This window comes from Pleurodeles waltl, chromosome 3_1 (genome assembly GCF_031143425.1).
Source record: "Pleurodeles waltl isolate 20211129_DDA chromosome 3_1, aPleWal1.hap1.20221129, whole genome shotgun sequence".
In the NCBI taxonomy this organism is placed as follows: domain Eukaryota; kingdom Metazoa; phylum Chordata; class Amphibia; order Caudata; family Salamandridae; genus Pleurodeles; species Pleurodeles waltl.
In genome coordinates, this window is record NC_090440.1 from 898,837,851 (window position 1) to 898,860,150 (window position 22,300).

The following is a 22,300-nucleotide window of genomic DNA, read 5'->3' on the forward strand; positions in this document are numbered from 1 at the left end:
ATTCCAGGTTCTTTCTCATTCGCAAGAAGTGGAAAGACTGGAGGCCGATCCTCGACCTAAGAGAATTAAACATCTACTTAAAAAAAGCAGTTATGCATGATAAGCCTACAGGATGTCCTCCTGCGACGGAACCAGGGAGATTTCATGTCTACACTAGACCTAAAAGACTCATATTTCCACATTCCCATGCACCCTACCCACAGACAGTACCTAAGATTCATGGTAGCCGGAAGCCATTTTCAATTTCGTGTCCTCCCTTTTGGCCTAAAGTCAGCTCCCAGGATATTTACCAAATGCCTAGCGCCAATCACAGCTTTCCTCAGGGGGAGAAAACACCAGATATTTCCATATCTCGACGATTGGCTGATAAAAGCAAACACCTACGCAGGAGTGCGCAGATCAACAAGAAGGTGCGTTTCCTTACTCAGCAGTTTAGGCCTCACCATCAACTGGGAGAAGTCCAAACCTCTACCATCACGCAGTATCACCTTTTTAGGGGCGAACCTGGACACGCAATCCACCATGGCGTGTCCCACAGTAGAGAGACGACAGAAGTTACTGGCTCTAGCAAAGTCAATACAGGGAAGAAACTCTGTTTCAGTTCGCCTTTTCAAATCCTTGTTGGGCATGATGTCATGCATAACTCTGGTTCCCCTCTGCAGACTAAAAATGCGACGCTACAGGAGCAACTCAATCTTCAATGGCTCCAGGTTTCGGGAAGCTTCGAAGATTGGATAAGCATAACCCCAGCAATAGTCAAAGCTCTAACATGGTGGTCTCAGAAGCATCATCTGTCTGTCGGCCTTTCCTTTCTACATCGTCCTTCTCCATGGACCATCACTACAGACGCCTCTCTGGAGGGCTGGGGAGCTGTTTTGCAAGATCTTCAGATAAGTGGCCACTAGATTTGGGGGCGATGCACATCAACCTGCTAGAGCTCAGAGCAGTTTATCTCGCTTTGCAGGCTTTTCTTCCGAAGATAGCGGGGGTCAGACGTAGTAATAAGAACAGACAACACCACTACGATGCATTACCTCAGCAAACAAGGAGGCACGGGGTCTCTCACCCTCTCCAGGGAAGCCCAAAAAATGTTGAATTGGGCCTCGCAGCAAGGCATCAGACTCATAGCGGTGCATCTGCCGGGGTTAGAGAACAATATAGCGGACTCACTCAGCAGACAAAGATCCAGCTGCCACAAATGGGAGCTAGACAAGTCCACAGTGGATTATGTCTTTTCCCAGTGTGGAACGCCCAGAATTGACCTGTTCGTCAGCAAATGGAACGTCAAATTCCAGTACTTTGCAAGCTGGCATCTCCAAAAGGGATCTTGGGGGAATGCGTTTTCCATAACTTGATCAGGCATCTTTGCTTACGCCTTTCCTCCAATTCCACTGATCCCAAGAGTCCTCACGAAGATAAAAACTGAGCCATGCACCCTGATATTGATAGCTCCGAACTGGCCTCGCCAACACTGGTTCACAGAGCTTCTTCTTCTATCAATCAAGCCTCACATTCTGCTGAAACCGTCTCTGCACTTATTAACAATGAACAAAGGGCAAATATCGCACCCGGATCCTCAGTCGATGCGATTGTCAGCATGGCTCCTGAACACAGGGAGTTCGCACATCTGAATATCCCACAGGAATGTAGGGACATTTTGTCCAGAGCTAGAGCAGATAGCACTAATAAGGCTTATTCTTGCAAATTGAGAAGATTTTGTTTCTGGTGCCACCAGCGGCAAATTGATCCACTGTCCTCACCACAGGAACAATTATTGCCTTACTTATTGCATTTAGCGTAATCAGGCCTGGCGCATTCATTCATAAAGGTGCATCTGGCGGCAGTAGCATCATACAGACGTTCAGACTCTTCATCTTTACTATATTCATCTAGATTAATCAAACGGTTTTTAAAAGGACTTTTCAGGGCTTTTCCTCCATTCAGACCTCCTCCTCCCTCGTGGAACCTGAATATTGTTCTAGCACAGTTAATAAAGCACCCATTCGAACCGATCCATCGTGCTTCTCTGAAATACCTTTCTTGGAAAGTTGCTTTACTGGTGGCTCTCACATCAGCCAGACGGGTCAGTGAGATACGGGCCCTCTCCATACAGGAGACGTTTTTGCAGATCAAACAAGACAAATTACTACTTCGCACGAACCCGCGTTTCATACCGAAGGTCCCTTCGGATTTCCACATGAACGAGCCCTTAGTTTTTAAAAACTTTTTTCCACATCCATCTACTCCTGCGGAAAGAGCGTTACACTCCTTAGACATTAAGAGATGTGTTAAATTCTACCTGGATAGGACCAAGTCCTTTCGCCGCTCCAATCAATTGTTTGTAGCATACAGTGCACCCAGACAAAGTCATCCGCTCTCCAAGCAGAGTATAGCCAGATGGATATCCTCAACCATTCGTTTCTGCCATCAAGCAGCAGGCAAACCACTGCATTCATCGGTCCGTGCTCACTCTACACGGGCAGTTTCTTCCTCAGCAACACTGTTTGCGGGGGTTCCTCTGCAAGACATTTGCAGAGCAGCGACATGGAAAAGCTGCCATACATTTACACAACATTACTGCCTGGAAGCACTAGCTCAAGGAGAGGTAGCAGTGGGTCAGGCAGTCCTCAGGAACCTCTTCAGGTGAAGGTGAGCCATCTTTTTCATCCCTCCATCCTAGATCAGGTATGCACATTGTTTGTCTTGTTACTTTTGAATACGGATCCAATGCCCTTCACGTTTAAAAAAAAAAAAAAAAAAAAAAAAAAAGGGAGAGAAGTAAGGATGGACCTAACAGCGATTTTTTTTTATTTTTTTAGAGTATTGCTTTTTATATATGTATATGTGTGTGTATATATATATTATATATGCAGATGTTTTGTGACGTACATAGCTATGATGTTCCAATGTGCATAAGTACTGCTCGTTACTCTGATTCAAGCATGTGAATCTATGAAAGTTCCAATGCTGGAGTAAGAAAATTAGTTACTTACCTGTAACTGTAGTTCTCCAGTATTGGAATCTTTCATAGATTCACATGCGACCCACCCGCCTCCCTGGAGAAGCTCACTTCCCCTTCACCTTCCCCTTCCCTTCCCTCCCCTTCCATCCTCTCCTCTCTCAGGAAGATTCTAGAGGGGGGGTGTCGTCTGATTGGTGGATGCTCAAGTTTGGTCTTTTTTCTTAAAATGACTATGATAGACTATTAAATTGAAGAGGCCTAGGGCCCTTGTATTAATATGTTTCAACACTACTTGTGTAATTGTACCGGGGGCTCCCATCTCGACGACGGGGAATGATTCAAGCATGTGAATCTATGAAAGATTCCAATACTGGAGAACTACAGTTACAGGTAAGTAACTAATTTTCTTCTGAAATATGTATATTATACTCAGAAGCAAACTGCTTGGCAACTGCCAGTTTGACTTTCAAACATTAAGAAAGATGGAGACCCTTCTGAAGTGTCACAGAGGATCTCTTAAACTCAATAGTCACGAGCACTTTGCAGCCCAGATCCCTTTGCATCTCTCACCATCATTTGATGTAGTAAGCGAGTCAGTCTTCCCTTTGAGACTGGCTGGAGTAACTAGATAGCCCTAGACTGATAATGATCGTTTCTGGCGTGCCACGGGCACCAGATATCAATGGGACCATGTGCTCACACCATCCAAAAATGTGGCTGGTTGCATTCTCCTAGGTTTGGCATTTCCCCCTCTCAAGTTTAGTGTTTAACTGTCTGAACCTATTTGGACATTTGAGTGAATAATATGAAACCTATGCCAGTAAGACTGCATTGTACCTCTTGGTGGAAGATGGGACAACATTCCAAGGTACCTATGACCATATAGTTGAATGTCTCAGGCACAAGTTCCGCTGAATGAAAGATAACTGCTTACCCTTAAAGGGATCCAAAATAAAAGTACATATTCATGGGATAGGATGCTGTTTAGTTCGGTGGCAGTAGACGTACTTACTTGACCAGCATTGCTTGGTGAAACCACTGCACCTGTTCAAAAAGTGAGCAATCTTGGGATTGATGTTGACCTGTATTTTTCACTAAAGGCAAACACAGGTGTCAGTGAGCCTGATGTGAAATAAACCAGCTCTGGAAAGTGCTCTATCTACTGCACCTGGTTCGTTGAGTTGAGCTCACTCTCAAAACTCGTCTCCTGTAATCCCATCTACAAATAGCTGACTAGGAAAGTTTCCTAGAATCCAAGGAGGTCAGAGTAATGTCAAAGATTATGACTGGAACTGAAATATTTGGCAAAAACAACACCAGCCCTACAAGTGCTACACTAGTACCCAGTAGAATACAGAATTGTGTAGAAACTGCTGTTCACTATTGGCAAAGAATGCTGGGAGAAAGATCCAGCGACTTCAAAAACCTTTCTCTGCTTTACAAGTCATCAGTAAAATGTGAAATGTAGCTATTTCAAGACTATTACTTCAGTTTAGTTCAGATTGACTAAATATGGCTACAGGTCCATTAGAGGATTGGGCATATATGTTGTTAAAATGGTTATTCCTTCTCATATTGTTTCCTTTTTTTCAAGAGAGACTTGAAAAATAGTCTCTTTGGGCTAGCTTATGCAGCATATATCCATAAGACATGATACTCCAGCCAACTGTAAATGCGCCCTTCACACATCAACAGTTCTTTAGTTTAATAAATGTCCAGCAGGACTGCCAATGATGCTTTGAAAGTTTCACAAGTTGTAGATACAATACATGACCAGCTGGATTGGATGCTTCATTGAAGTGCCCAGAAGTGGTCATGGAGTAATATTCCAACACTTTACAAAACAATCATATATTTTTTCTCTTTGTATTTAACTTTGAAAACTTGTTCTGATTGCTATTTCTAACTGCAATTTCCGCAACACAGGTTGATATTCATGAATGTTAAAATAATTCCCAACAGTATGTGAACCCTGAAACAGATCAATATATTCATCCATATTTTCCCAGAAAGGGTGGGTATTCCCATGTCGATATGATGTGCAGTACCGTTTAGTATGGAAAGATGAAACAGACCAGGGCTCGAAAAATCATAAAAATTTTGCTAGACCTCCAAGTCGCGTAACTTAATTAATCTACTCGACCTAACTGTAATGTACTTGACCCGTAAACGGGTCTCAAATTGTGTGATTCTAGGCAAATAGTTTACAGAGTCGCCTTTTTCTTAATTCTCACATATGATTGCACCTTCAAAATGTGAGCTCAGCATTTCTGCAGTACAAAAAACCCTCTTTTGTTTGATTAAGTAGACCAAAGTTTGCTGCATGCGTCACAAGAATCTAGCCCACATACCCATGAGTTCTAGCCCACATAACCTAGGACTTCTTTTAGTTTATTAACAAATTGCCATCAGGTCAGGAGTGTTTTTCAGTTTCTGCAAACACTCAATTTTAATAAATATATTACTAGACCATGATGCTGTAACATATTGTGATCTACACACAGTAACTGTCCAAGAAATGTCCAAAAACCTCTCCACTAACTTGAAGCTTTAGTGATAAAACTATACAATGTACTAACAATCTGTGAAAATTGGGTTTCAGAAAACATATCCTTTGCACATCTACATGTATAGTATTCTGATTTGTTTTCATCCTATTAAAATATTTTTTCATCACTCAGAAATATAAAAAAGGGCTTTCACAACTACTGAAATGTTTGCACAGTTTACTTAGTCATTTAAATGTTAGGAAAAACCTGACACCCTATATCCTTTTATTTTACATTCTAAGCAGCAGGTCACACGGTTTGCCTTACAAAGTGCTGGGAACTCTGCATTCAGAAGGAAAATTAATTGTATGAAAAACTGACTTTTGACCTCTGTCTGTGAACACAGAGCAAATGTGACATAAGAACAAGATTTAAAGGCATCTTTTATTGCCCCTCCACTTTTCAACTGACTAGAACACCTGTTCATTGTCAACTTGCCAGAAGTGGCGAGTAAGTATTAAAAAATAGCTTGACCTGATCAAATAAGACTCGCCAATGTGAGTGGTCGAGTGGATTTTTTTTTTTTTTAGACCTGTGTCTGCGCCTTTCGGAAGTGTGTGGAGGGTCCTTTTATCTCTGAGTAGACGGCTTCACTTGATGTGGCGTACCTCTTGCTGGAGAAGTGTCACTGGCAGTATTCTGTGGTCATTATAAAGGTTGGGCATGAGACCATCCCTAAAGGTGAAGATAAATGTAATGGTCTCTTTAGAACCAGCATTGCGTCCTCTGCAAGGATAATAGTGTGTTGATGGCCTAACTATAGCATTACAGGCTCTTCAGTTGCCATCCGCAACCTCTTTCTAGGAGGTTGCGGACAATGTCAAGAACTTAGTTGATCTGCATGACAACGAGAAAAGGTGTAATAGCGATTCCAACATTGAAGCCTGCTGGTGCGGCGTGAAGTGATCCATCTGTAGCAAAGGCACGGGGAAACCTTTATGCACTTGGTGTGCTTTGACGGTGGTGGTATTGCTGTCGGTCTGCAGTGCCTCAATGTCTAGGATTTTGAAGACCTATGATGGTGCCGATGAGTCAACCTCAAATCAGCCTTTGACGGCAACTGTATCTGGGTGTAGTCTTGTATGATGACCATCTTAGACATTATGAGAATGTGGATGTTGGTGCCTTCTTGCACTTTTACTTAACTTCCTCCCTGTAGCTTTCCATCTGGGGGAGTTTTTATGGGGGTGCCAGCTCATTCTCAGCAGAGACTCCATAGCTGGATGTTTTTTCAGGCTTCTTCATCCTTAGATCATCAGGTATGCCTCTCAGTGTAAGACATCTCAGTCTTTTAAAGTCCTCTTAGATATTCTTGTGGAGAATCCACATTCTTTCATTGAATGTGAAGAGGAAAGGCACACCACATACACCTTTTATGGTACAGCAGCCACCTTCATCCTCTCATAGAAAGGGCATTTTACAAAGAGAAAAGGTATTCTGACAGGAATTTCCTATAGAAATTAGAAATAATTTCACTTGGTAGGCTGCTGTGTGGTGTTCTTCTTTTTTTTTTTTTTTTTTTTTTTTTTTTTTTTTTTTTTTTTTAGTCAAATGAAGATGGAAAAAAAGTATAACCTGAGAGAAATCTCTCAGACGAGGTGTGAAACACCCAGTATGTTCTAGGATTCACCTCACATAAGGCAACTGCTGTTACAAAGCATCATGGATCTTTGAAGCTCTAGAGTCTTATAAAGCCCATCAGGCCATACTTTTCCCACAATGCTAGACAGGTACACTAAATTTTGCCCTGTAAATGCTGAATTGCAGTCTGGAAGGGTGAATTTTTTTGGGGAGTTTGCCAGTCTAAAGTTAAGAAAAACATTGGCTATGATAGTCTCCTGAGATGTGTTGCACATTATATGGACATATCGGAATTTGCATCATATTTGTGAAAATATGGCCAGATGTCTTAATATGAAGTGTTCTGGGATCCAGGCTTGCAGTGGAAAATTATTCTAAAGTTTGTGACTTCAGTGAAGATTCCTACAATAACGAACCAAGACTAAAGGTAAGTAACCATTTCTTTTTCACATTGTGAATCTCCTCCGGTGCAAGATTCTCCTGGTCTCTGGAGAGGTTCTGCAGTCTGTTTTCCAGAAATTTGATGCCGGCTCTGCCTTTCTCTTTGAACCTGATTTGTCTGGAGCCAATGTGCCAGAGTTCTCCTGGGCCATTGTGAACTCCGCTGCATGTTGAGGGCTGCAAAGAGATACTGCAGATCTTTAAGTTTATCCTGGCTCTCTTTGGTGTGTCGCCTGGCCCCACATACCCAATGGGACTGTCACACTTCAACCAGTGTGTCATTCCCTGTAACAGATCTGACTCTGGACAAAGTGTGCCTGTTTCACATCTGATCCTGGGCCATGTGTTTACTCCTATATAGTAGGCCTCACCATATGTCCCTATAACATTGGTGCCATTCAATATCCAGTTTCAGCTCTGGCCCTGGCTTTGGATCATTCTTTGTTTAGAGTTTGCCCTATATCAATTTATTTCAGAACTAAAGTTCAACCAGTTGTGAGTAAAGACCCCTCTCCAGTTCCACTGTGTCAGCAATACGTCTTGAAGATGGAGGCCATTTTGTGCGTCTTACTCTAATGGCTTAAAGAGTCTTCAGCTCCTCAAAGTGATGATGAAGGGGAAGCAGATTACTTAGTACTGCTGTCATTACATTGATGGTCACCTATTGTAAGAAAGTGAATTATTATTTGGTGTGGGCAAGAGTTCTGAGCACTCACCAAAGAATGGTGTAAAAAGCCTCCGGAGGCAACATTAACCACTTCTTCAGCAGTTCTTGGTTGCTTACTGCAGACAACTTTGTAGTGTCCCCTTTTCTCAAAATCCAAAATGGAGAAAGCATTCTAAACTTATGTCCAGCCTGTGTGCCTACACAGAGGTGTGGCCAGGGTAATGAGCAGTATCCTCCTGTGTGGTGATTCAAACGATGTTCTGGAGTTAGCATTTATCCCACTTGGTTTGGTGCCAACCTGACTTGGGGTACAAAAGCTGCAATCATTTAACATTTACTTGTGGTAAGACAGGCCCCTTTGAAGTAAATTAAGTTCCTATGCCCACATGAACTGATCTTCTTCCCAGGGAAAGAAAACACCTCTACACTCCCAGGCCATTGTCTCTGCTCTGGGAGCAGTTTTCACACCTATTTCACAACAACCACTGCCTGGGCAGTTGCTGAACAGCTAATGCAAAGTAGCCTCTTCAGGCAGTGTAAAGTTAACTTTATAAAAATTGCGGTTCAAATATATGTAATACAAATCTGGCTTCAACTTTAGATTATATTTGTATTAAATATAAAAGTAAGTATTTGAGTGGGCTCTGTAGCTGGTAGAAATCAAAAGCTATAAAGTGTATAGCTATACCTTGACTTTTTCTGTGTGCCAGCTACAACCTGACTGGTGACAGTGTCACTTTGGGCCTATTTCTAATGTCACACATTTTCCACTTTAAAATATTATGTTCCCTTCCATGTGGGCAGCTAAATGCACTTAGAAGTGATCTTTTTAATATTTATAATCAGGTTTTCCTACATGTCGAGTAGTTTTGACAGGTCTGTACAGCAGGGTTCAAGCTGCTGCCTTCAGCTTACAGAAGGTAGGCTTAAAGCTATGCTTTAACTGACACTATAGCGCATGGCATAAAAGGTGCTACAATCCACAAGTGGCATTTAACTTGTCCATGCCATGGGCTTATTACTGCTACGGATTGACCTGTGTCAATCAGGTTTTAAAACAATTCCAATGTATTCCAACATAGCACATACACTGAGCACTAGAGAGCAGTGTCCCAGTGTTGGAGTTCACAATTACCAGCAGGTGAGAACAGTAAAATCCCACAAAAAGGGATCACTTAGCGACACCTAAAATGTGACATACAGAATGCCACAGGTCTATTTCCCTAAAATCGATTCTTTAGTCCCCAACCAAAAATAGTGCCTCTTACACAGTTGTAGTTCAAAGGGTAGCAAAAGAGTTAGACCTGCCACTGTCGACTGAAGAGACTAAGGCAAACTTGTTGATAAGCATTTTGGAACCTGAATCTTCTACTTAAGGACCTCTATTGCCATTTAACAATCTGGCAGATTGATCAAAACCATCTTTTACTTTGGTGTCCGCATTGCTCAACATCTTAAATAAGTGCCTATGGACACGGAGTGTGATGCAGCATCCCACTTCAGAAAGCCTTGTGAGACAGGTCAGCACTTGCAAAAGTGTACCCTAACTCCTTTACCGCAGCCCTCAGATGGAGATTATAAGAGCAGTAATGCGATGGGCAGGAAATGTTGTACTTTGTCATCTGCGTGTTGGGACTCTATAGTTACACACTCTAAGAAATTATGTGTGATGTTCTATCTGTGATGGCTGAACAGTCCAGAATGGTGAAGATTCAGCTAAGCAGATTATATGTTCTGACCTTTACACCACAGCTTAGTTGCTAATGTAGTGGGCACCAGTGTCATTATCAGATGACATGCCTGAATACCCTCCATTGGATGTCCTGGAGTCATCCAGGCATAATTGATGGTTTTTCTCATTAGTATGGTCCGACCTTTTCAAGGAACAGCTAAAGCCACCCTAGAACATTTAAAAATAGCAGAGCTACAGCTTGGTTCTTTGGATTGCTATCTTCCTCCCAACAATTCTACTGGCAGTACAGGAAGTTCTGAGGTTACTCTTTCAACAGCAGGAGTCACAGGCAATCCAGTACCCACCGCAGACTTATCTTGGTGCTAAAGGAAGAGGCCCTGCAGTGGTCATCAAACCTCTAGCTCTTCATCTCCAGGCATTCCATCCCAACCCCCTTTCATTTTGCCCTCATGTGGGCATCTGGGGCTGGTAGAGCAGAATGTCAGTTCTCCTCACATTCCCTATGGATGAATTATCCCATGGTTCGTAAGGTCACCTAGAAGATGTGGAGATTAGAGATCTCCGGTTTCTGATGGAGCAGTACCATCTTATAAATCTTGCTCTTAAGGGCTTTCCTTCATGTGCAGTTCAATCCAGTTGGTAACCTAGAATACTGTGACCATGTTTCATGGTAACAAGCAGAGTAGTGTTATGAAACAGGCCTCTGTCTAGCGGCATTGCAGTTGTGGCATTGGCTGACACGTTTCAGGATCTGATGACTACCTATCTAGCAGCATCCCTCCATGTTGACCTCAAGTGGCGTCTTCTCGTGGAGGTGGCATAGGGTATTGTCGCACAGTGTGGCCTGCCCTTGTTGCCACTTCTGAAAATTCTCAGTTCCCAGTGTTTTGCTCTTAAGTTTCCTTCTTGAGGGTCTCTGAGATATGTTCTGCTTTGGAAGGAACATCTGATTCCTGTACACTGTTGCCTCTGATCCAGTGGGTATTGAAGAAAATTGGTCAAGATCAACACAGCTCATTCTGATTAGACTGGACTCTTAGGACCTGATAAGCAAAACTCTAAGCTCTAAACATGTGCCCTCCAGTTTGGCTGCCTCTTTAGGAGGATATGCTGTTCCAGCAGCAGAGTGGAGTTTTACACCTGAACTTTCACAATCTACACCTCCAATGTGGATATTGACCAGAACCATTTAAGAGGTTTCAGTCTTTCGTTAGTGGTAGGTCATGCCCCTCCAACAAGTCTGCATATTAAAACTTTAGGCCCAGTTTTTCACCTTGTGTGAAGAGAAGCAAGTCAACCCCTTGATGGCAAAACAGTCTAATCAGCTGTTTGAGTTTTCTCTGATCTGGCAAGACTTTGCTATGAGCATAGTTAAGAGCTTTCTTTGTATGCTTGATCACCCCCCAATATTTAACTCACACATTTTATGCCACAGTAGACCTCACCGTCGCCTTGACCGTTTTTGATGTGTGGTCCTGTTGAGCCCCTCCAAAGTTGTACTCTTGAGGCCATTGACATTGACAGCAAGATGGAGACCGTGTCTGTTCTCTCTCCGTAAACTACCTCTTTTCGTCACATGCTGGTACTTAGCACTTGTGCATCCCTTCTCTTGAATGATGTGTGTCCCCTTCTACGTGGGGACATGTGGAACAGTCCTCAATGCTTCCTGCCTCAGTTTCCTTTCCACATCATTATAAAGAAGGGGAAAGGCTGCACTAGTGGTACCCCTGGCGTGCCCCAAGTTTCTATATTGGTCAGTGCAGGGTGGGCATGGTGGTTCGTCCTTCACATCACTGTTGGTTAAGAAGGCTCTTCCTCAGGGACCCAAAAGCTCGTTTCACCATGGCAAAAACTGCTACCACAGTTGTGATTTGGAATGTTCTGGTTTTGGACATTTGCCAGGTAGCAATTTTGTCCATATTTTCACATGGCACTGCTGCATTGATGCTCAGGTCTGCAAAGTCGGTATTTTGCCTCCTCTATTCTACTGGACTTCCACAGTGTAAGTCCACTACTCAGACTCACTTGCTTGAAGAGGCATTGTTGTGGTACTTACTACAAGGTAAATAATCAGTGGTTAGACGTATCTATGAGAAGAAGAATTACTTACCTTTTGATAAAGAGTTTTTTTGTGAATACTCTTACCTACACATTCCTCACTGCCCACCCACCTCTGTGATCTCTGGAATGGACTTTTGGTAATAGTAATAATGTGCCAAGATAGTTTTTGCACTTTGTGAGTACAAACTCAGTTTTATCAACCAGGCTTTGCATCTGAGGGTGTGGAAGAGAGTAAGAAATTACAAACTTAAATTTGTCTCATCTATGTATGAAGACAGTGCATAGCCATGACGTAGGCCAATAGCACCACTAGCCAGTGCACATGAGCTACTTCAAGAGTTTCCAGTCTGGCACCTGAAAAATCACAAGGTGTCAAATCTGTGGTTAGGGACAGTATCCAGCAGAAAGAGTGTTACCAAAAGTAAATAACTTGTTCTTCATTCTGAGCAGACCAGTTCAGATCCACTTTGCAGTAATTTTGGTTGCCTTTTCTTTACTCACGCATCAGGAACCACACTAGTTAAATACAAGGTAATCAAGCATTCACTGTCCCCTTTCAACAGACTACTGTACACTGGCTGCGCTATGCGGCAAAACCTACCGTCAAAATTCACATATTCCTTCAGTAAAGACCGCTTTTAGTCAAAACACAGTCTCCCAATCGTAATGCTTTTCTTACGGGCAGTTCAGTTTGCAATGTACATGTTTTATGTGGCTTGTGAGAGCAAATGGAGCATCGTAGTCTCCACAGTATATATAAAAAACATAATTTATCTGTCCACTTCCCTATTTCTTTACATATACACAATACTAGGAGGGAAGGAAATAAACTCTTTCTGATCTGACTCCCAATTATTTACAACCTTAGGGTAATAAAAAAATAAAAGAACTCAGCACTTGAGCATGCTTGCACCCTTGAATGAAGGCAAAGGATTAATTAAAGCAAACAAATCCACAATGTTTGTGCTGATTAAGGATGATTGTATACCTCATGTAGTGTTAAATTAAAATTCAGAATTTGGGTCTCAGTCTCAAGTTTGAGCGCTAGTGTATTTTATCACATTGTTAAGCTCAGGCATGTAGGCAGAAGTCACTGTTCCATTCCTTTAAAAATTTAGTATCTTGTATTTTCTTTCTTCATAGCCCACTATACTGGTTCTGTGTTGGAATTTGTAGTCCAAACACTGCATTTTAATTCTTAGTCTAGTGCATCTCTTTTATAGTCGTTTTGCTAAAAGGTTTACTCTGGCGGGTATATATGTGTTTATATATATATATATATATATATATATTGCTGTTTGTGAAGTGAGAAGGAGTATTTTACATGTTAAACGATTCTTTCACAGTCATAAATTAATGCGCTCCTTTGATTTTCTTTTTTTTTTTTTTTTTGCAATCTGGTGACAGGATTGATCTCAAGTTAAACAAAAAACCTAGAGCGGTAAGTGTCCACTAACTCTATATTTGTACTGCAAGCCAGTGTTGTTTATTTGTATAAAACACTTGTACAAGCACATACGTATAAAAATGTAAGTTGGGTGGTGATACATTTGTGAGTGACCTACAAGGCAAAGGGTAGTATTGCAGTTGACCTGTAATTTCCAAGGAGAACATGGTCAGCGTCAGATTTTTCTTTTTTCTTTTTTAGGTTGGATGTATTTCTCAAGCAAAATTGGGATGTCTCTAGCATGCTTCTTGGCTAGATAGAGAGGAATATAGACTGCAGTAATGGAACAGTTCTTTTTTTTGTCAGTTGGAAGTTTAACATTCTTTTTATTAGTGGTATTAAAAAGAAACCAGGATGTATCCATGGGTGTCCTTGTACAGTTATTGTTTAGAGGAAGGAGAAAGAATGTTGATGTGACCTGAATTTTTTTTTAGCACAGAGATTGTTTACCTGGGTCCTCTCTTTTTAATTTCTAATGAGAAGAGACATTTGCAGAAACTTTTTTTGTAAAAAGGAAAATTACTTAAATGCATTGTACATTACTTTTATTTGGTATCCTAATTGGTGAAGGAAAACAAATAATTAGTGCTTTTGCCTGAATGGAATAGTGTTTGCACAAGTAAAGAAATAGAAAAAAAGGTTCTGGGGGAGTAGTTAACAAAGGAATAGGTAACTGGTAGATTACCCAACTGTAAGAAGTTGGCTCTGTATGCACTATTTCAAAGTAAGGAATAGTATGCACAGAGTCCAAGGGTTGCCCTTAGAGGTAAGATAGTGGCAAAAAGAGATAATACTAATGCTCTATTTTATGGTAGTGTGGTCGAGCAGTAGGCTTATCAAAGGAGTAGTGTTAAGCACTTGTTGTACACAAACAGGCAATAAATGAGGAACACACACTCAGAGACAATTCCAGGCCAATAGGTTTTTGTATAGAAAAATATATTTTCTTAGTTTATTTTAAGAACCACAGGTTCAAATTTTACATGTAATACTTCAAATGAAAGGTATTGCAGGTAGGTACTTTAGGAACTTTGAATAATCAAAATAGCATATATACTTTTCACATAAATCACATATAGCTATTTTAAAACTAGACAGTGCAATTTTCACAGTTCCTGGGGGGGAGTAAGAGTTTGTTAGTTTTTGCAGGTAAGTAAACCACCTACGGGGTTCAAGTTTGGGTCCAAGGTAGCCCACCGTTGGGGGCTCAGAGCAACCCCAAAGTTACCACACCAGCAGCTCAGGGCCGATCAGGTGCAGAGGTCAAAGTGGTGCCCAAAACGCATAGGCTTCAATGGAGAAGGGGGTGCCCCGGTTCCAGTCTGCCAGCAGGTAAGTACCCGCGTCTTTGGAGGGCAGACCAGGGGGGTTTTGTAGGGCACCGGGGGGGGACACAAGTTAGCACAGAAAGTACACCCTCAGCAGCACGGGGCGGCCGGGTGCAGTGTGCAAACACATATCGGGTTTCCAATGGAAATCAATGGGAGACCAAGGGGTCTCTTCAGCGATGCAGGCGGGCAAGGGGGGGGGCTCCTCGGGGTAGCCACCACCTGGGCAAGGGAGAGGGCCTCCTGGGGGTCACTCCTGCACTGGAGTTCCGATCTTTCAGGTCCTGGGGGCTGCGGGTGCAGAGTCTTTTCCAGGCGTCGGGATCTGGGAGTCGAGCAGTCTCGGTCAGGGGGAGCCTCGGGATTCCCTCTGCAGGCGTCGCTGTGGGGGCTCAGGGGGGGGCAACTCTGGCTACTCACGGTCTCGTAGTCGCCGGGGAGTCCTCCCTGAAGTGTTGTTTCTCCACAAGTCGAGCCGGGGGCGTCTGGTGCAGAGTAGCAAGTCTCACGCTTCCGGCGGGAAACGCAGTTGTTTTAAAGTTGCTCCTTTGAAACAAAGTTGCAGTCTTGGGTGAACAGAGCCGCTGTCCTCGGGAGTTTCTTGGTCCTTCTAGAGCAGGGCAGTCCTCTGAGGATTCAGAGGTCGCTGGTCCCTGGGGAAAGCGTCGCTGGAGCAGTGTCTTAAGAAGTGGGGAGACAGGCCGGTAGAGCTGGGGCCAAAGCAGTTGGTGTCTCCATCTTCTCTGCAGGGTTTTTCAGCTTAGCAGTCCTCTTCTTCTTAGGTTGCAGGAATCTGAGTTCCTAGGTTCAGGGGAGCCCCTAAATACAGAATTTAGGGGTGTGTTTAGGTCTGGGAGGGCAGTAGCCAATGGCTACTAGCCCCGAGGGTGGCTACACCCTCTTTGTGCCTCCTCCCAAGGGGAGGGGGGTCACATTCCTATCCCTATTGGGGGGAATCCTCCATCTGCAAGATGGAGGATTTCTAAAAGTCAGTCACTTCAGCTCAGGTTGCCTTATAGGCTGTCCTGACTGGCCAGTGACTACTCCTTGTTTTTCTCATTATCTTCTCCGGCCTTGCCGCCAACAGTGGGGCCGTGGCCGGAGGGGGCGGGCAACTCCACTAGCTGAAATGCCCTGGGGTGCTGTAACAAAGGGGGTGAGCCTTTGAGGCTCACCGCCAGGTGTTACAGTCCTGCAAGGGGGAGTTGATAAGCATCTCCACCCAGTACAGGCTTTGTTACTAGCCACAGAGTGACAAAGGCACTCTCCCCATGTTGCCAGCAACATGTCTCGAGTGTGGCAGGCTGCTAAAACCAGTCAGCCTACACGGGTAGTTGGTTAAGGTTTCAGGGGGCACCTCTAAGGTGCCCTCTGGGGTGTATGTTACAATAAAATGTACACTGGAATCAGTGTGCATTTATTGTGCTGAGAAGTTTGATACCAAACTTCCCAGTTTTCAGTGCAGCCATTATGGTGCTGTGGAGTTCGTGTTTGACAGACTCCCAGACCATATACTCTTATGGCTACCCTGCACTTACAATGTCTAAGGTTGTGCTTAGACACTGTAGGGCAGAGGTCTTCAAACTTTTTGATGCCGGGACCCCCTCTTAAAAAAATTTAGGTGTAAGGACCCCCTTCTGATAAAAATGTCTAGAACCTGGTACACCTCATCATCAACAATAATAAACGTCCCCATTTCCCACAATATAGGCAGGATTGTATTTGTGCAGGAAGGGCACAAAAACAATCCAGAGAGGCATTGTACCTCTTTCTATATGTGCAGCAGAATGCAACACACATGGAAAGAGGAAAGAACAATGAGAAAAGAAAACATTTCTCCTCATTATGCCTCTCTAGGGAGGCGTAAGGTTTTGGCACTGCTCCAGTTTACGTGATTTTGTCAAATCCATGCGTGTTGCATGGGAACACCCACCACTACTCCCATGGAACGCCTCCTCGACGCAAAGTAAGGCAATGCAGCAGCTTGCGCTGCTTTGCCTTTCTCCATATCTACAACGCCATTTAAAGCCACTCAGGAAGGCTTTGCGTCACCTCATAGGTATGATTGAGAGGCCTGTGCCGCTGGAGCATCAAAAAAGGTGATGCTCCAGCAGCGCAAGCCTCTCATAAATAAACTCAAAATATTCTCTACGTTTTTTTAGGCCTTTCACTGTCAGATAGCTACATATAAAATAACAGCCAGCTTAAATGAAAAATAAATAAAAGAAAGTTGTTACTTATTGGTAAATGCATTATGAAACCTCTATTAGTTAATGCACTGCAGAGGTCTGCGTGTAACTAGAGAGCGACAGAACGAAATCTTGGTTAGTTCAATTGAGAATAGTGACTTGTGTATTTTTAGTGCCATGAGGTCACAGACTGTGACAGAAAGCACTGTGAATATGTGAGGCATTATTTTATACTTGCATTACATACAGTATAAGATAGGCCACTACAAAAAGGTTTAAGACAAAACTGTGGTTCCACAATGTAGATTTAAGTAATACCAGAGCATATACAATACCTTTTTTTTTTTTTTAATAGCTGTCCCTTCAACACCTCCAGGTGAAGTAAGCACTGTGGAAATACAATTACAATTAAAAGCAGGCACTTCACAGCCCAGTTGTTAACTCTTTGCACTACCCTCAAAAAGAATAAATATTTGTCGTCCCAAAGCTTTGAGTGATTCCATCATTTAAAGCTGCTCCCAAGCACCCTTTACATTTGCAGATGAGCTCATAGAGCACATTTGCATTTCATTCAGGAAGCAGACCCCTGGGAAGGCCTCAGCTGTCTGTGCAGCTTTCACAGCACAGGAGACTCAAAGTTCAGCTGAGGCATTTTGAGGATCGGCTGGGGGACTGCGGGACCCCCTTTCCAGGACTCCACGGCCCCCCTGGGGGTCCCGACCCCCAGATTGAAGATCTCTGCTGTAGGGGCACAGTGCTCATGTACTGGTGCCCTCACCTATGGTATAGTGCACCCTGCCTTAGGGCTGTAAGGCCTGCTAGAGGGGTGACTTATCTATACTGCATAGGCAGTGTGAGGTTGACATGGCACCCTGAGGGGAGTGCCATGTCGACTTACTCGTTTTGTCCTCACCAGCACACACAAGCTGGCAAGCAGTGTGTCTGTGCTGAGTGAGGGGTCCCCAGGGTGGCATAAGACACGCTGCATCCCTTAGAGACCTTCCCTGGCATCAGGGCCCTTGGTACCAGGGGTACCAGTTACAAGGGACTTACCTGGATGCCAGGGTGTGCCAATTGTGAAAACAAAAGTACAGGTTAGGGAAAGAACACTGGTGCTGGGGCCTGGTTAGCAGGCCTCAGCACACTTTCAAATCAAAACTTAGCATCAGCAAAGGCAAAAAGTCAGGGGGTAACCATGCCAAGGAGGCATTTCCTTACACCAACCAACCCCATAATTTCAGGAGCACCCTTCCAAAACCCCCAGAAATAATTTTTAGATTACAAAAACAAAATTCCATATAATTAAATAGAATGGTAGGAATCATTAAAGTGCATGTTATTTTTTCTTTGGGCGGTATTAAAGATTGACGTGGAGAGAGGTTATATTTTGAGAATAGCCATGGCAAAATAGTCATATATAACCTTTAGAACAAAACATTTTTCCTGTTAATATTTCTTCATTGTGCTTTGTCTATCCCTAAATTATTCTTATCCCACCCAAGCAAGAAGCATCTAATTTACATTAAAACAGCTGTTTTTCGAGCAGTCTTGATTTTCTATTTCTCCTGTTAGAAAACATATCAAAAGAACATTTGTTTTTACACAGTTGCACATAAACATCTTCCGAAGTTCATAAATGGTAATACAAACTCTTCGAAATACATAAATTTGCTTTCCATATTTTTAAATATCCAAATATTCCTTCTTCAAACAAATGTTCTAGTGAGAACCCCTGTGATCTCCCTCAAATGTTCATATGTATAGATGCAGGATTTTAGTGGGCCAGTCTATCCAACCACCCTCTTCGGGACACAGTCTTTGTTTCTAATGAAATGTACTTATCTATGATCTTTGCAAATAGTTGTTAACTTGTTTTCATTCATTTAAGGTAATACACCTATGAATTTGCCATAGTCCGGTTCCCAGAAAGAGTTCACCATATTTTTGTTTGCCTTTTACATTTGTTTTTAAATGGTTAGTCCGCTGATGATCTGCACATTAAGATGATACCCTCGTCCAATCACCTGATTGAAGTTCTTAAAAGATTTCTCTAGAATCTTGTTTGAAAGTACTTTCAGATACTGGTAGGTTGTTGATGTACTGTCCCAATGCTGACACACTTATTGATCCAGTGTCTGTGTTACCCTTTTTGTGAGTTATTTTTCATCTTTCATTTAAGCTTGTTTCATGGTATCTTGAACATGACTGGCTTGATATGTCTTCAGTTTCAAACAAGCCCAAGCATTGGTGTTCCCCATATTGTTTGTGTTAAAACTATATTATAGTGTGGAAAGGGTTCATTTATGACTTCTGACAATGCTCTGTCACCATTTATCAGTATCTTTAAGCCAAAAGGTCGACTTGTAGATGGTTTTATGAATGTAAATGGGAGACAGAACAATGGATTCACTTATCAAATTAGATCACACACACTACTGTTTTTTTTATTTTTTTTTTATTCTGCAGGACTACTAGAAGACTCCAGACAAAATCTTACAGGCCCTGTCTTGTGTGAATCTACAGTGAGAGAAAACAAGCTGAACTGACCGAAATAGAGAACTCCAGGAATGTTTGTCTACAGCTTATGGTGTCCCTTTGCAAAACTATGAGGGGAGAATCCCTTCTGTGAAACAGCATTGAAACATCCTCTATTTTCATTGTTTTGCATTTCTGACCATAGCACGTGGAACACACAGACCTCAATCCACTAAAATTCCTACAGTTTCAGAATGTTAGAGCACTGTATTTTCCCTGAGCAAGTGGTAGGAAATACTCCCACTTGGTACTGTTTCTGTGATAACGTCTGAGAATAATTTTATTTTGTGTAAATGTTATAGGATTGAATTTCTGCTTGAGGTTGTACATATGCATTCTGTAACAACATGCTTTTTTGTACTTTGTTGCATTTTTCACTTTGGTTATATATGTATCATACACTGTTTGATTTGACAGAATATTTGTGTTTTGTAATATGGTGCCTGCATACTTTATGTATGTACTTAAAGTTCCAAATGATCTAAATTCATGCACACGTTCTCAAAATTCCTTTGCAGCACTTCTCTCAATGACATGCCCACAAAAGATTAGCTCTGTAGAACTCAAGATATAAAGTTTCAAACTATGCCATTGTTACCACTGCACAATTTGAACATGAATTGGCCATCTTCCCCTTTTTTTGGAGCAGGAATGTGTACAGTTTGCCAAGAAATAAACTAAGTTGTAGTATTCTTGTTTACAGTATTGGTTTTCCTTTTTAATTAAATTTGTGTCACAAGGTAATGAACGTGAAAAAAAACTGTACCTTGGAACAAATTCTGTATTTCAAGGCAAAATTGTGTGAATGTGTCCTTGACTGTTAATAAAGTTAACATGGCTTTAAGTGCAGTTAAAGTTAACCTAAAATCTCCTAACACAATTCTGCATGTATTGCTATAACATTTGTGTGTCCACTGTCACCAGAGCAAAGTATGATTCATTCTGTGTATGGTGAAGGTTTGTGTTTTCTTCTGTTGATTAGTTAACTTTGAGCATAGAAACAATCTTTTAGCATTGCATTCAATGCACTTTTAAGGAACTGTGACATCTATTACATATTATAGAACCTTTGATTTGATGCTTATGTGGCACTGTTATATATTTGCAACTATATGCAGAAAGTACGCTTTTTTATATTTCATTTGGCAGTAGTTTATTTGTTGTATCTGTTTTGGTTACCACTGGAAGATGACTGCTGTAAGGGACTCAATAGGACTCTTGAACTCCAGGCTGTTGACGTGCCTTGCTTATTTTCTGAGGTCAGCTAAAAGGAAGCATAATTAGACTAGTCTGGGTAAATGGTAGAAAACAGAAGCAGATAATTTTAGGCGTCTAGCACAGATTCAAGAATCTGCATCTTCTGTTGCAGTGACTCATATTCAGGTTCCAGTACCTAAGTTACATCATCATAACTTCACAGATAAAGTGGCTGGAACAATTTCATGTAACCACCTTTTAACTTCTTTTTATTATTTATGGTATAGCAAATGGTTAGATCTGTGGCAGAGCAAGTGTCAGAATAAAGTAGATCACAGAACCTGCAAATGTTTTTAACATATATGGGAACAGCATAGAGTATTGAAAGGTATTCCTGTATCTTCAACTACACAGTGTTCCCACAAGCTACACTTCTCCCAATACGTATAACGGCAGGACCCAGACACTCCAATTTCGAAAGTTCCACTTTATTGGCAACAGACACCTCCTTGCCCAATGCATTTCGACTGTAGCCTTGATCACGGTATGGAGTGGGAGTTTGACACACCATCTAATACATTGCTTTCACTAAAATGTTTTTTTTTTTTTTTATGTAAACAATGGACCACTGTGAACACATATTGTAAACACCCACTGTCTCAGTAGGTGGCATTTTGGAACATCACACACCATCATGATAATGGTCTAATTCATTTACACTGCTTAAAAATCCTACGAGATACATTTATATACACAATATCCCCACTACCATCGGCGGGGTGCAGACAGACACAGAACTGGCAGGCAGCCAGGATGATGGACATCTTTAATGAGCAGACTTTACATACACTTTGGAACTCGGGTAGAAATTGCCAGGTGTATACAATGATGGGTTGGCTTGAGGGACCTTGTCTATACGGCACCACCCAGTAAGCTTGATTGAGGTGTTAATTGTGATATACGAGGAATTGCTTAAACTTGAGAATGGAGGAACCTTGAATGTGTTATAATTACTTTAGAACATGTAATTTTTGGCAGTTTTTATTTATTTTTGCCATGCCATTATTTCCAGAGCCCGCCAACAGATACAGTATTGTGTATATAAACGTATCTCTTAGAAGTTGCAGTATCTAGTTCAGCTGAGCGTGATGGTCAATCTAAATTATTTCCAGTAATGTTACAAATGTTATGTCCACATTCATCGTACCTACAAGACAAGCGAGGAGCACAGCATTTGAAGTGAAAGACTGCCTGCATAATGTAGGGAGCCACTATGGTTTTTTTTTCCTGCAGACAATTTAATGAATGTAGAAATCTAATTATTAATTTATATGCAGTGAAACTATGAAATGTAGGTAAAAAGTCAATCTTCCTATGCTAAATCTGTGCAGTAGAAAATGTTTAAAAAAAAAAAAAAGTCTCAAGAAGGAAGATGAGCAAGTGTGAGAAAAAACTCCTCCACGGTTATCAAGAAAGTACAGTAATTGAGACATCAGAGGCTGGCTGGAGAAGGAGGAAAACCTAAGTGTAAAGAAAAGCAGTAGATGGAGGAAAGCAAATACAGGTTATTTAAACCGATTCTAAACTTGTACATAGTAAATATGACATATATGGCCTGATTAGGAGTCTGTGGGTCCGAAGACCGTCAAC

At 42.0% G+C, this 22,300-nt stretch overlaps 1 protein-coding gene across 2 annotated transcripts in view; it reads left to right on the forward strand.

The window, feature by feature from the left end:
- Positions 1–20,143, forward strand: part of MEAF6 (MYST/Esa1 associated factor 6) — a 115,941-nt gene extending 95,798 nt beyond the window's left edge. For both annotated transcript variants that reach the window (XM_069223876.1, XM_069223877.1), the window contains 2 exons: positions 13,362–13,395; positions 19,385–20,143. In XM_069223876.1, the coding sequence (XP_069079977.1) occupies positions 13,362–13,395; positions 19,385–19,393 (43 nt within the window). In that variant the 3' untranslated portion in view covers positions 19,394–20,143. The remainder of the gene's footprint in view (positions 1–13,361; positions 13,396–19,384) is intronic.
- Positions 20,144–22,300: the final 2,157 nt, after the last annotated feature.